This window comes from Pelophylax lessonae, assembly GCF_965119305.1.
Source record: "Pelophylax lessonae genome assembly, chromosome: 1".
Lineage (NCBI taxonomy): Eukaryota > Metazoa > Chordata > Amphibia > Anura > Ranidae > Pelophylax > Pelophylax lessonae.
Window position 1 is genome coordinate 564,186,863 of NC_138768.1, and position 15,450 is coordinate 564,202,312.

Sequence of the window (15,450 nt, forward strand, 5' to 3'; positions counted from 1 at the left end):
AGCATAGGTTCTCCACAAAAATCCATACCAGACTCTTATCTGAGCAAAAATTACCTGCTTCCCAAAATTTTATAATAAACTAAACTTTTTTTTTCTTTAAAATTTGTCAATTTTTTCATTTATTTAGCAAAAACTAAAGAACATAGTGGTGATTAAATACCACCAAAAGAAAGCTATATTTGTGTAAAAAAAATGATAAAACTTTTTTTGGGTTACAGTGTTGCATTTGTCATTCAAATTGCAACAGCGCTGAAAGCTGAAAATTGGCCTGGTCACGAGGAGGGTAAAAATACCCAAAAGGCAAGTGGTTAATTAACTCCCCTTTTCCATTTGGCACATTCAATACAACACAAAGTAAAAGTAGTGCATTCGATTTGACACAATGTAAAAGTGGCGCATTTTAGAACTACCTGGTGCACGAGTCGCTGTCAGAACTAGAAGTGTCACAAATGCTTCATGAATTTGGCGCAATATATTAATAAAAGGGAGTAACACCAGAAAATGGCGCAACAGCTTTAATAAATAACCATAATATGCCTTACCACTAGAAAAAACAACAGATTCGTCAATAAAAAGCATGGCTAACCCAGGGAGGTAAATGAAATAAGCAAAAAGTGATCCCTAAACACACAAAGTTGACTCCTAAGTCTAAAACAGTACCTCCAATTATAGTGGATCAGAATATTTCTATGTTCATGGAACCAGCTTTATTAAATGACCCCAATATGTCTCACTACTAGAAAAACAACAGATCAGTCATTAAAAAAACCATGCTAACCCAGGGAGGTAAATGAAATAAGCAAAAAGTGATCCCTAAACACACACAGTTGTCTCCTAGGTCTAAAACAGTACCTCCAATTATAGTGGATCAACTTATTTCTACGTTCATGGAACTTGTATAAAAGGAGTTAAAGTGTTTGGATTGGTCCTCTTGTGCACAGGGCAATTTTTTTACCAGAAGAAAGAAAAACATTGTTAGAATTAAAACATATGAAGGACATTGCTATTAGATTAGAGATAAAAGTGGATATATTGTCTTGATGCAGGAATAGCAGTAAAACAAGTCCTCAAGTTATTGTTGTTGTTGTTCAGCCATTTAGTCCGACTCTTTGTGACCCTTCGTGACCATAGCGCCAGGCTTTTGTGTCCTCCACTGCCTTCCAGAGCTTGCTTAACCTCATGTTCATTGTTTTTTGATGATGCTATCTATCCATTCTATTTTCTGTTGTCCTCAAGTTATTAGAAGATGCCAGAAATTGTAAGAAATTGGTAGGTAATCCTTTCGCTAGGATGGTGGAAGAACTAATCAGGAGGTTGGATTGGGGATTTTTGGAAGGTGTTCTTTTAGAGTGGGAGTTCTGAGTGTTTAAAGTGGTTGTAAGGGCTCAAGGTTTTTTACCTTTGTGCATTCTATGTATGAAGGTAAAAAAAACCTTCTGTGTGCAGCAGACCTAAAACATACCTGAGCCCCATCTACATCCAGGGATGTGCAAGAAAGCCTTGGCTCTCCGTCCTCATTGGCTGAGACAGTAGCGGTAGAGTGTGGGTGGACACACAGAGAAGCAGCTCGGGAGCGACCATTATCGGATGCCCCATAGCAAGCGGCTGGCTATGGGGGCACTAGGTAACAGGGAGGGGCCTGAGCTGCTGGCAGGTTATCCAAGAAGATTGAGGCTGCTCTGTGCACAGAGCAGGTAAGTATAACATGTTTGTTATTAAAATACAACAAAAAAAAAACGAAATTTATTTCACTTAACCTCCCTAGTGGTATTCCCGAGTGTGGCTTGGGGTTAAATTTCAGTGCCAAAAGCGGTAACCCCGAGCCACACTCGGGGTACCGCCAGAAGCATCGCTGGATCCTGAAAGACGAGTTACTTACCCTGTCCCCGGGATCCTGCGATATATTCGCCCAGTGTGCGGCGGCAGGATCTTCCGCCTGATGCTCTCTGTGCCCCGGCTTCCGTCTCCTGCGACGTGAAACACAAACACACTGATACACTGTAATCCTATTGGATTACATTACTAAAGCGGTATATGACCTGCTGGAAAACAGCGACAGTGATACAGAATCGCTTGCAGAATGGAGTGATAGCGATTCGTGGGGAAGTTCGTCATCGGGCGCAGAAAGCTATTTTAGCGATGATCCTGCAACTGTGCCCAGCGATGTGTGGACTTGGTGCTTGATTGACTGCGTTACGGAGCACGTAGTGCCCCCAAGGTTCCCATTTACTGGAGCACCTGGTACCAAAGTGGATGTTGAGGATGACAACCCCTTGGCATACCTCCAACTCTTTTTGACCGATGAGGTTATTAAAAAGATTGTTGTGGAAACCAATCGGTACCAGGAGCAACAAGCTGCAGCACATCAGAGGTTTTCCAGGAGCAGGATGTGGGAACCAGTGACCAAACAGGACATCTGGAAGCTTCTGGGCCTAATTATTCTGCAGGGAGTGGTGGGGAAACCCCTGCAGAAGTGGTATTGGACCACTAAAAAATTACTGGCCACTCCTTTTTTTTTGGCACGGTCATGTCGGAATACAAATTTTCACTCATTATGAAAAATTTGCACTTTACAAATAATGACGAGTTTGACGAGACTTCTCATCCAGCTCCAAAATTCAAAAAGATTTGGGACATTTATCAAATCATTTTGAAAAATTTCCAGCAGTCCTATGTGCCAGATAGAGACATTTGTATAGACGAAAGTCTAATGGCCTACAAAGGAAGACTCAGCTGGATACAGTATATTGCGTCCAAGAGAGCACGCTTTGGCATAAAGTCATTAATGCTATGTGAATCCAGCTCTGGATACATTTGGAATTCGGTTCTATACACCGGGAATGGTTCAGCAGCTATGGAATGGCAACCGCTTCAGTTCTTAGGCTGATTGAGCCATTGCTGAATCAGGGGTACTGTGTCACCACAGACAATTTTTATACATCCCCAGAACTCTATGAGTTCCTTCTTCAAAACAAGACGGATGCATATGGGACCGTTAGAGCTATCCGGCGTGACATGCCCCCAACCTTTGCCAACAAAAAGCTCAAGGCAGGAGAAATAGTTGCCTGGCAGAAAGGCAAAATGATGGCACTGAGATGGCGCAACAAAAAAGATGTGTGCCTAATGAGTACAATTCACAACATCTACTCTCATGGTACACACAAAAGGTGGAAAAGATGTGATGAAACCACAACTGGTGATGGATTACAATAACACCATGGGAGATGTGGACAGAGCTGACCAGGCCATGACTTTTTATCGGGCAATGCGGAAACAACAAAAAAAATATTATAAACGTGATGACACTGGAAGGAAAATCTGTAAAGAAACATGTACTATTGTCCTGATTGTGACGTTGGACTTTGTGCTGTACCCTGTTTTAAAATTTTCCATACCCGGGATGTTTACTGAATATGACTACTAATATTGCATCCTTGTTTGGCCAAAAAAGAAATTTCAGTGTTTTTGATTACGTTATTTACTATAATTTATTGAATAAAAAGTATTATTATTATATTATTATTTGTTATTTTTTTATAGTTATTTATTATATTATAATTTAGGATTTTGTGTTTCAAACTTTATCATACCCGAGATGTTAAAAAGAAAAACGCACAGTAAAAAAAAAAGCATATATAAATAGTTGGTTTGGGCTGCTCATCCTTAAGAATTACATGCAAAATAATGGTACCGCTTTCAGCATCTAAAATCCGAAATAATCATACCGCCAGGGAAGTTAAAGTACTGGATTTAAAATTAGCTCAAATTGTCACTGGATTTTCTCTTATGTACAAGATTCCAAGCAACTATTGGAAAAAGCACAGCATGCTGAGAAGGAGGGAAATTTCATTTTTGTAAGGTTGGATGTAGAATCATTATATGCTCTAGGTCCATCCCACATAGGGTGGGCTTAGTGGTGAGTACAAACATATTAGGAAGAAGGTATAGGAATTTGGAAGAACATAATGACTTTTTGGTCATCGTAATTGAATTTTGTTTTGACTTTAATTTATTTTTAATTGATGAAAAATACTGTTATCAAAACGACGTGTAGACATAGAGACACTATGTGCCCCAACATTTGCATTTAACCACCTGGGTTGGTGGGAGGGGAGGAGAGTGTTTCCCTCTAAGATGTTCAGTGTATTTGTGGACCTACAGTGGAGATATGCGGATGATGTACTGGTGGTACTGAAGGAGAAAATTTCCAAGTTGGAAAGGTTTGTAGGAGAGTTAAATGAAAATGACAGCAATATGAACCTCATTTATAATTGAAGTTTGGAGCAGATTCAATTTTTTGATTGAAAATTGTTAGGGAAGGAAATAGGCTGTATCCTAAAACTTTAAAAAAACCTATAAAACCAAATTCTCACCTTCATGCTGCCTGCCATCACCTGCTAGAGTGTCAAAATAGATGCAGTATCAATGTTGCAGTATCTGCAAGTACACATAACCAATTTAAAAAGGAAGCTTTTGTGAAGATTTAGGAACATCCCCAGGGAAGGCTTCAGCATTGTTTTAAAAGAGCATATAGTGGGGAAAATAATTATTTGATCCCCTGCAGATTTTGTAAGTTTGCCCACTTATGAAGAAATGAAGGGTCTATAATGGTTATCATAGGTGTATTTTAAATGATAGAGACAGAATATAAACCGAAAGTCCAGATAAAACACATGATATAAAATTACAAATGTTATAAATTGAGTTCAGTGAGTAAAATAGGTATTTAATCCCCAAGCAAAACATGACTTAATACTTGGTGGAAAAACCCTTGTTGGCAAGCACAGAGGTAGGACGTTTCTTATGGTTGGTTACCAGGTTTGCACACATCTCAAGGGGGATTTTGGTCTACTCTTCTTTACAGGTCTTCTCTAAATCCTTAAGGTTTCTTAGCTGTTGTTTGGAAACTCAAAGTTTCAGTTCCCTCCATAAATGTTGTATAGGATTAAGGTCTGGAGACTGGCTAGGCAATTCCACAACCCTAATGTGCTTCTTCTTGAGCCACTCCTTTGTTGCCTTGGTGGTATGTTTTGGGTCATTGTCATGCTGAAAGACCAATCCATGACCCATCTTCAGTGTTCTGGCTGTGGAAAGAAGGTTCTCATCCAGGATTTTACAATACGCGGCCCCATCTATTGGCCCCTCAATGCAGCAAAATTGGTCTGTACCTTTAGCAGAGAAACTTCCCCAAAGCATAATGTTTCCATCTCCGTGCTTGACTGTAGGGATGGTGTTCTTAGGGTCATAGTCAGCATTTTTCTTCCTGAGCTGAAACTTTGAGTTGCCAAGAGACGGCAAAGAAACCTTACTGATTTAGAGAAGATCTGTAAAGAAGAGTGGACCAAAATCCCTCCTGAGATGTGTGCAAACCTGGTAACCAACTATAAGAAATGTTTTACCTCTGGGCTGGCAAACAAGGGATTCTCCACCAAATACTAAGTCATGTTTTGCTTGGGGATCAAATACTCTTTTAACTCATTGAACTGAAACTTAATTTATAGCATTTGTTTTATGTGTTTTTTCTGGATTTGCAATTGATATTCGATCTCTATCATTTAAAATACACTTATGATAATAATTATAGACCACTCATTTCCTTTTAAGTGGGCAAACTTTCAAAATCTATAGTGGATCAAATAATTATCTCCGCAACTGTATACCACAGATTGAGTAGAGTTGTTGAAAATTAAAAGGAAAGTGTAAGATTATTCCTACATTTAAATCACAATGAAATACTGTAAAGGGGATCCATCATCCTAACCACTTAAGTCCTGGCACTGTTTTATAATAAAGCAGGGACTGCAGGTGTTTGTCCCAGAGCCATTTTAAAAAAGCAAGCAGACAGCTGGGGTCCATTGCAAAGCCCAGGAACTGAAAGAATTGGAGGAGTGCGTGTAGCAGATTACTGTACATGCCTATTTACATTGGAAGGGATGTGACATCACAAGTGACGTCACAGCACTTTTTGCTAGTATGGAGGTCTTAGGAGAGCTGTTGCAGCTACATGAAACTTCTGTATCTGGACCCTTCATGAAGAAAAAAAAAAAAATATATATATATATATATATATTTTTTTTTTCTTTTTCTGCTAAAAATAAATCCCTTCCCATAGTTAATCCCCGGGTTGCAACAATAACGTTGCATAATCAGCATCAATAGTTGTATGAATTGTTATACAACTAAAAAGTATATCAATTAACTTGTCCCTGCAATTTATATTTGAATAATGAAAAGGCATTTAAAAATTCGGATTATGGAACATTAGAGAGATATATATGTTCAGGTAAGTCCAGTGGCTTTGCAATTTTGTTATAATAAGTCACCAAAGAGGTTAAAAGTAATCAGTAATTTATAAGCTTCAGATATGTAGTGGTGACTTTGATGGTATTCTTCAGCAAAAGTCAGTACATGCTAGTGACTTTGGTTAAAAATTGCCTTTAAAGGATTATTGGAGTGTATTTTGTAAAAAAAAAATAATATTGGTAATGTTAATGTTAGTTTACTTGCATACCTCCTGAATGTACTTGTGCTAATATAGGTCTGAATATAATATGATATGATAATGCACCTGGTCTCATAAAATGCTTGGCAGCACAAAATATTTTCATCTATTTTTCCTACATTGGGTCATAAACAGAAAAGCTTTAGATACAGCATATTTCGAGTCGGCAGTTTCCATCAAATCAAAAGGACAACTTGTGTTTTGTTTGTGTATAACAACCCAGAATCATGACAACAGCAGAAGTGAGGTTCTGCCTTTTAATGACTGCACATTATGGGACAGCAGGACCATCTGTCTGTGTCAACAAATTCATTTCTACACTAATTAAAAATGTGGTAGGGGAGCAGCTTCCCAATTTCCCATTCATTGTCAAGCGTGTCTTTATTACTGGTGATGGCAGCGAGGACACATAATGATGGCAACAGGTCTGCACTGTAATTGAGACTGGCTGCCATGTATACAGCCAGATTAGAAAGCAGATGTGTTAAGCTAAAAAGAGTAATTGTATCCCAGGACCTCATGTATAAAAAGCAAGGGAAGGGAAACTAGAATTGTTCCTGTAATAACCAGTCAGGTTTCATTTTTCTAGTGCAAGCCTGAAAGTTTAAGTCAGTGCATGTGATGTGTGGGTAAAGCTTGCCTCATCAATGCAGGTATACTGAGGTGGCAAAGACAGGCCCATTTGAGTTTGGGAGAGTTCCTGCTTCTTTAGACAGCAACACCAAGTGGGACATGACCTGGTGATGTTTCTCTGGGCTCTGGACAACATGACCTTCATTAAACATGTTACAGAGATATCCAACAGAAAATGCACCTATCCTCCTACTTTCATTAGTGGAAGCATTGTTTATTTGCTGTGAAGGGATTTGCAACGTTATCGCATGTAACATTACAGGTGACAATTAAAATACGAAACTCTCAATCCACTCTCCTAAGACATGTTGTCTCTTTGACACACAATATGCTCTTCATAAACACTTCCTCGAAAGAAGGGAGGGCGTGTCTCGCATGGGAGAAGGATTTAAGTATGGATTTATCAGAATCCGACTGGGAACGCATTTTCAGCATTGCACATAAGGGATCCATTAACATCTTGACAAAAGAAAACAACTTCAAAACACTGTCCCGATGGTATAGAACACCAACTTTACTACATAAATTCAACTCTGAGAACTCAGATAAATGTTGGAGATGCTCCAGGGAGGAAGGTACCCTTTTGCATATTTGGTGGTCCTGCCCACATATCCAAAAATTTTGGGCACAAGTGCATCAAATAACGACCAAAGTCTCCACAATGGCTCTAGATTATACCCCAGCGCAACTGTTACTACACCATTCTGACACCCCAATATCTGCATACTGCAATACGCTTCCCCTACACATTATCAATGCTGCCAAGTTGTGTATTCCCATTCACTGGGGTTCACAACACATTCCCTCGATGAAGGAATGGTTTAAAAAAATCAACAAGATTGCAGAAATGGAGGAACTCATAAATATTGGCAAAGATACACCAACAAAATTCTACCAGACTTGGGCATGTTGGTTGCACTTCCGAACCACAAACCAATACACAGAACTTAAAGACGGGATTAACTTACAACAAACATAACACATTTTACAAGAAATCCGCATATAGTTTAGGGGTAGTATACTTTTTCCCTTGTGAAATTCAAACTCTATCTTTACAGGGAGATATCCCCCCCTACACCAGGGATGTGTGGGGCTATCTCTCCTCAAACAAATTGGCTATACAGTTTTAAACATCTTTAATCCAAACTGTCATATGAAGAGCTATGTCGTATCTTATAAATAATGGTCTAAATTGATCCTGTATCTCTTCTTGCCTTTCTTCCACCCCCCTCCCCCCCAACATTTGTATTAAGTTCTAGAAACCTATGCTAATTTTATGTACCAAGAAGAGTGTTACTTTCTATGTATTCGATGTATGTTGATTATCGATGTATTGTTGTTCATTTAATTTGAATAAAATAAAACTTTTATTGGAAAAAAAAAAATAATAAAATAAAATACAAAACACCAAGTAGTTTACACCCTGACTGAGGTTATCCTGGAAAGTTTCTAACAGTATATACTGTTATTATTTTCTTATAAACTTAATGTGTTCTGTTCTTCAAGAACCAAAGTGCATATAGGATCTTTTTCCCATCTTCCTGTGTTGGTAAAGGCTCAGGGCACCCCTCCTCCCTCCACAGCTGCCTGATAAGGCAACTAGCAAAGAGATAGCTGCTTTGACAAACAGCATCTTTCTCCGTCTCCAAGCACTTGCCCGAGACAAGAGTCTCATGAGGAGTGCAGGGCCAAGGGGGCTTGTTTCCTAAATTCTTCAAAGGAAACAGGAAACTGCTTGCAGATGGAGAAAAGTGCAATTTGTAAAGGCAACTATCCCCTAGCTGGCTGAATTGCCGGATGGCTGTGGAGGGAAGAGGGGTACTTTGTCCGACCTCACAGCTACCCTCAGACAGCACACAGGAAGATGAGGCAAAGTACTACATGTACTTTGCCCCCTGGGGAACACAACACATTAATAAAAAGGGAGGAACTTTTTCCTTAAAATTACCCGTCGAATGCTGGTTTCTCCCCACAGTCAAAGGCATCTTGCAGTTCTTTCACCAGGTTTGCTTGTCCAGGCAGTCTAAATAGTCCTTCCTCTGTCAGCCCACGCAGTCGGATAAAGTCCACACACTGTTCCACCAACATAGGGGCCAGACGTACACCATACCTTTTCTCATAACGTACCGTGTCTTCCAGTTTCTGTCCAAATATACCTGCAAGAATTAAACAGGAAAATGTAAAAAACTGATAATGGATGGAATAAAGTTACCTCTTAAACCTTTGTGATTTTTTTTTTTTATAAGTAGCAATAGAAAACTTTCAAGGTTTTCACCTAATAATATTTTTATTACATATAATGATGAGCAAGTACAGTAAGATTGGCACATTTTTTAAATCCAAACCTGCACTCTGCTTTAAGGTTTGATTGTTAACCTCAGATCATTGACAAACATTTGACTAGTAAAGGAGGCCATTTGTAACTTTTAACACCATCACCATCCCACTTGTTCTGGTCCCCCCTCCACTCAGAATTTAATCATGTCCAAGGGGTAGGGTACTACATCATGGGGCTCCCATGAGCTTGTGGGCAACACCATCAATCACATCCCTATTGCAATCTCAGATAAACCGTGTTGACCGAAAGTTGCGCAAGGAATGCTACATGACCAACAGTTGTGTGTGGAATTCTACACACCCTATATGCAGGAAGTGAAGAAAAATAGATGCAAAGGACTCTTTACTAGTTCACGAGTCATTTGCAGATGTGGTTCTTTTTTTTTTTTTTTTTGGTCATGCTCCAAGCAACCTGTTTATTGCAGTTGACAACCATATTCAGCACCTTAATCATTGAGAAGTCACTATGCGAGACAAAACTGATGTATCAGGATGGTGGACTAGAGGATTATTATGAGGAGACACTAGTGCTGATGTCACGTTGCTGACCGATTCTGAGTCGGCAGCGGCATTGAATGTAAGGATTTTATGTTACACTCTGGCTTTTAATGTTACTGCAACCATAATAAAGTTACTACACTATGAGGACTTTATCTGGCTCTTGGTGAGCTTCATTATCTTGACTGCATCCTGATGAGAAGTGCCGCTGGACAGCCCATTTTAACCAGATGACAGATACTTACTGAATGGGTGTTTGCTGCTATAAAGTCAGCCATCCTTTCTGGTGAGTGTTCATTTTACTGGAGTGTGGTGGCTGATCCTCGATATACTAGCTGATGTTCCTGAACACTATTACGCTGGACCTTTTTTTTCACAAGTTTTATTTTTTTCATGGGATTCTGTGAATGAGCCTGTTTCTTGGTTCTGCTAAGAGAACTCTATTTTTAGATAGTTTTTGTTTATGTGTTTTTGGACTTTATTACTTATCGCTTCATTTCACTTTGTCTCTTATGCAATTTTTGGCTCTACACATTTTGTGAACATTTGCAGATAACATCCAAATATAGCATCCACATTGTTGTCCAATTTACTTATAATTTGGATACATTAGTTTACTCATTACTAATCACAAAATGTGACACTAAACAACCATGAATGACCACCAGTTGACTATCATTGAACCGTACAAATTTGAATATTACTGAAATACAAACATATAAAAAAAATTATATTTATTTTACTGCAAAGGCTACATTAGGGCTGTATTTGTTTTGTTTTATTACACCTTTCATAGGAAAAAAATGCAGCAAATGAAAGTTAAAGTCTGAGGTCGAGTTCTCAAGTGTGCGGCCGGAGTTTCAAGCCAGGGGTCTGGTGCTTTTCTGTTCACCGGTTCAGCTGCGATTCAGGTCCGAGTTTTTTTCTTAATTTGCATCTGAACCAGACCTAAAAACGCACAGGAGTCTTTTGGAATTCGCCTGGCGGCCACCCTGGACGTGTGAACTGGCTCCATTGAGATCTGGACACACTCGTATGCCTTGTGAATTGGATGTGGTGAAAACATCATTCCATTACTTACCTTATCCTCCTCCAGTCAGCTATACATTCCAGTTTAATAGTGTTGTGTGGAAATTTTACTGTCCTTCTTAATGCTTACACTGTTTGACGATAAACTTTCTGTTTGAAATATCATGTAATCTCTGCAGCTGTTCTGCCAGAATGCTGGATTACATTGGCTAAAATACAAATAACCGCTAAAATAAACTTAAATAGTATATTAAAGATAATTTGTCTCTGATACTGCCTGACCACCCCACTACCACTCATTAATACAAGTAACCCACACGGGGCACAAATTGAAGTGGGCAGCTGAAGCCAGCGCGTCCTCTTCTGTGTCCTCTTCCGTGTCCTCTTCTCCCAGAATGCGCCTGCACTGGCCCCGCTCGTCACTTCCGGTGCGGGTGCGTCATCCCTGCACAGCTTCTGGGCATGCCCAGAAGCTGTTTAGCAGGGAATGCCGCGTTTGCACCGGAAGTCATGAGCGGGGCCGGTGCAGGCGCATTGACTTCTGGGAGTGATGACGCGAGGGAGGAAGTGGAAGGAAGGTGAGTATATTTTCTTCAATATCAAGGTAAGTGACCAAAAAAAAATAATTGGAAGCATCCATTTCTTGTTCAGGTGGCCCTTAGCAAGCGGATGGCCCAAAATCGATTTTGAGGCCGGGACTCTGCTTTAAAGGATGAATTCACCTTTGGAACATTTTACTTGTTCCAACTGTATTTAGGGTGGAACATGTTCCCGGTCCTGCCTCCTCTTCTCCAACCCCCCTCCCTGTGACAGCAGGTGAGTTCCGTGAATAAATGGACTACAAGTACCATCGGCTGATGCTGACAGCTTTCTATTCTCAAAGAACTGCGAGGGCTTTGGTGAGCAAACATGTAGTTCACTGATTCTTCCTGTAATTCTGCCGGTATCTGAGGCATCTGCATTTTACCTGCAAAAAGATGTGCATTTATTTATTTTTTTTTTTTTAATCAAAGGTGAATTTAGCCTTTAGCTGAGTACCAGATACAATTACACCGATAATTACAGATACAACCATGAATGACCCTCAGTTGACTATCATTGAACTATACAAAAAATGGGGAGCCGTACCTAAGACATGTCCCTATCAATTTACATTTAGCCATAATGACCACCTTCAAGGACCTTGTACCCCACCAGTTGCTATGGCATATCTAGTCCAAACCAAACCTGTAACTATGCACGACAGAATGCAACAACCATTCACATAAACCTAAATATTGAGGAAGCGTGGGAAATTTTTCTGATGCCAGCTCTCACCAACAGAAGACTTCCTAGGGCTCTTCTTCTAACCATCCCCTGAAGCCTTTCCTGTTCCTGCCTGACCCATCAATCTGGCAAGTACCTCTTGATTCCTTATCTACTTTTAACTTCGAAAAACCCTTCCTATGCCAAACCCCTTTCAAACCAGTCATGCAGGCCCTGCGTCAAGGTCTCTCCTTCTTAATCTGGGGCTAACTATATGAAAAACAATACATTAAGCATTGATCAGCAAATATGTTAAAAGTAGAAGTCATATGAACAAATACCAAAATGCTTACTGAAAATACACTATAGTATTTTTTTTTTTTTTAGCAAATGTAGGAATCTGCAATTATTTCTAGAAATACAGCTCATACCTGCCATGAAGTGACGAATGACTGTCAGGACAATCTTCGGCATATAAAACAGGAGATCTAGTGCACTGGTTTCTATAGACTGTCAAAGTCAACAACTGATGTTCACATGAGAGTTCCTTTCTGTACCTTTCATCCTGGTGCTAAAGGTTATTTCATGAACTCACTTTCTTTAAATAACATCACATCTCCTTGACAGTCACTGCAAAGTGTCTTGAACATAGGAACAAGTTCAGAAGCTCTTAAATTAACAGCATATGGGAATACCCACAAACAGTTTTCATTACTTGTTTTTTTTTTTTTCACTGTGCCTTATTTATCAGTTGTGGTCGGCTAATTAATGATGATTAGAACCTGCAGGTATGGATAAGTCGGTGTGGTGTGCCGGAACCGACGTAGGGGGTAGGCCTGTAAATAAAAGAGGGCCCACCCGAGGGATAGAGTATTAAAAAAGGGTGAAGGTGGGTGGGGTGACAGCGTGTGACGCGGCAGGCGGGGAGGGGAGGAGCAGCGTCTTAAAGGCACGCTAGCTCCTCCCACAAATAAAGGCCTGCGGCCTAACACTTGTGGTCGGCTAATTAATGATGATTAGAACCTGCAGGTATGGATAAGTCGGTGTGGTGTGCCGGAACCGACGTAGGGGGTAGGCCTGTAAATAAAAGAGGGCAAAAAGTAAGCGGTAAACACACTAATACTTGACACAACTCACGATACAAGATTCTTGAAGGCTAACCTTACCTCTATCCCCGGGTGAGGGGTGTATGCGTGGAAAATAGCTGATTCCCATCGCCCTGGTTATAATTATGTGCCCTGGCGTATTGGCACTAGAAGCAGCTGAACCCGCCCCTGTTCTGAATGAATGTCCGGAATGCGAAGAGGGGTCCCAGCCTAACACAATGCACAACGAGCGTATGTAAAACATGGATTAAGTGGTGGTTAGGGGACTACCTGTCAGGGAGAATAGCGGAGAGCGGCCGGGAGAGTCCCGAGCTGGAAGATCCCAGGACTCCAATTAGGCACCAGTTAACCTTGGTCAGGTAGACGGGGATGCCAACGGATGGTATGTCTGCCCGGCCTTTGAACGTCGGAGTGAAAGGACATCGGTCCTCTACCTACCTAACCTCTCGAGGAGGCACGAATGCCTAGCCGACCGGGTTGCAAAGGTGAAATCCCGGGACCAAGAGCCCATGGACTAATAAATGGAAGTTGATGACTAGGAAGTACGAGGTTCGAATGGTGACGTGTCCAGTACGCCAGAAGGTCCGGTATTCCCATCTAAGGGCAGCGCTTGATGTCTCGTGATGCTCTCCCTACCAAACCTACAATACCTTCTTCACTGGGCAACCCTGAGGAAAGGAGAAAGGCTTGGAGCAGATGACAAAGCGTGGATTGTACGCTAGACAAAGTAAAGTTTGCCCGTGTTATAGAGAAGTCTGAGCTAAAAGGTGGCAAAAAACAGCGAACGCGACCATGGTGAACTGAACGACCGTGTAAGACAAGTTCAAATGAGAACCTAGGAAGATGGTCAAGGCTCTGGCGTGAGTCCTCCTGGTGTCCGCAGATACGGCCACCCGGGACAATTGTCACCGTGAGCCAAAAACCGGGCTAGCCCAGGAACAACTTGACGAACTTGGGGAACTTGAGAATATCGCCAAAGAGGAAGAACTGACCGGTGGCTGCCTCCCCGGTCAGCCAGCGAACCAGCCTCATGATGATCAAAGAAGATGAACGGCCCTACTAGATCTCGTCTCGGCTGCCTAGTTGATACTAATACTTCACAGCCAACCTGTCCAGGATTGCCCCATGCGAAAGCCGGCGTTACTATCAGGTAAAACCCTAATAAGGCCGAAGTCTCACGAGAGGCGGATAAGTCAAGAGACCCAACCGGCCAACAAACACCTAAAGAAGAGTTAATGAGTGCTGCCAACCCGGCAACGGCGGCTGCGTCCGTCCAGACGTAGAGGGTTCACCAAATGTGGAGGATCGGGCGGATCCCGGTGGGATGAACATGGAGACCCCATGCTGGTGTACCAGGAATACCAAGCACATAGCCAGGACTACCCTAGCCGGGGAATCTGAGCGTCCAAGGTTCATCTGGAAGGCCCGTTGATAAGCCCAACAGCCTAGAAATAAATGATCTACCTAGGGGAATAATGCGCGTTGCAGAATTCAAGGAACCAACCAGAATGAAGATCCTTACGAATAAGTTCCAACTAGTAGGAACTAAACTACTTCCTAGCGAAACGCCCGAGTTTGACCACGGGGAGACTAGACTGTGTGGCGTGGAACGAGTGTGACGCCTAAGAGGACTAGTCTAGTGGTGGGTACAGTAGTCTTGTCTAGTGACAGGGGGACGCCTAAGGTAGTGACGGTGCTACAGTGCCAAGGGATTGACAGGGTTGCAGTCGCTATGTGCGACCAACAGGAAATCATCCACGTGATGAAACATCGTGGGGCATCTAGAGAAAGAGGAGGAACCAGCAGGGAGTCTCAGCAAGTGTTGAAACTTCCCAGGCAACTCAAGGCCCCAAACGTGAGACTAACAGGAAGGAACATACTACTGCCCTTGACACCATGAACAAGGAAGGACGAATGGGGAGCAATTCAAGGCGTAGGGGTGACGGACTAACTGAGCCATGCGGCCCTACCTGCCTTCAAGTTGGCTTGGATGGCATGACCAGGGTGAAACGGTAAGGAGAGAATAGGTAGATAGAATGAGGGTAAATACAGGCTCGGGTTAGTGGACGAACGAAGAGCAGACAGATAATGACAAGATGT

The 15,450-nt window shown here is 41.5% G+C and overlaps 1 protein-coding gene across 7 annotated transcripts in view; it reads right to left on the minus strand.

The window, feature by feature from the left end:
• The window catches only part of ARHGAP24 (Rho GTPase activating protein 24), a 1,271,118-nt gene that overhangs the window by 49,998 nt on the left and 1,205,670 nt on the right, over window positions 1-15,450 (minus strand). For 6 of the 7 annotated variants that reach the window (XM_082262954.1, XM_082262952.1, XM_082262950.1 and 3 more), the window contains one exon: window positions 9,084-9,291. In XM_082262954.1, the coding sequence (XP_082119080.1) occupies window positions 9,084-9,291 (208 nt within the window). Of the gene's footprint in view, window positions 1-9,083; window positions 9,292-12,675; window positions 12,785-15,450 lie in introns of those variants that run through there. The other variant, XM_082262955.1, reaches the window with a different exon arrangement.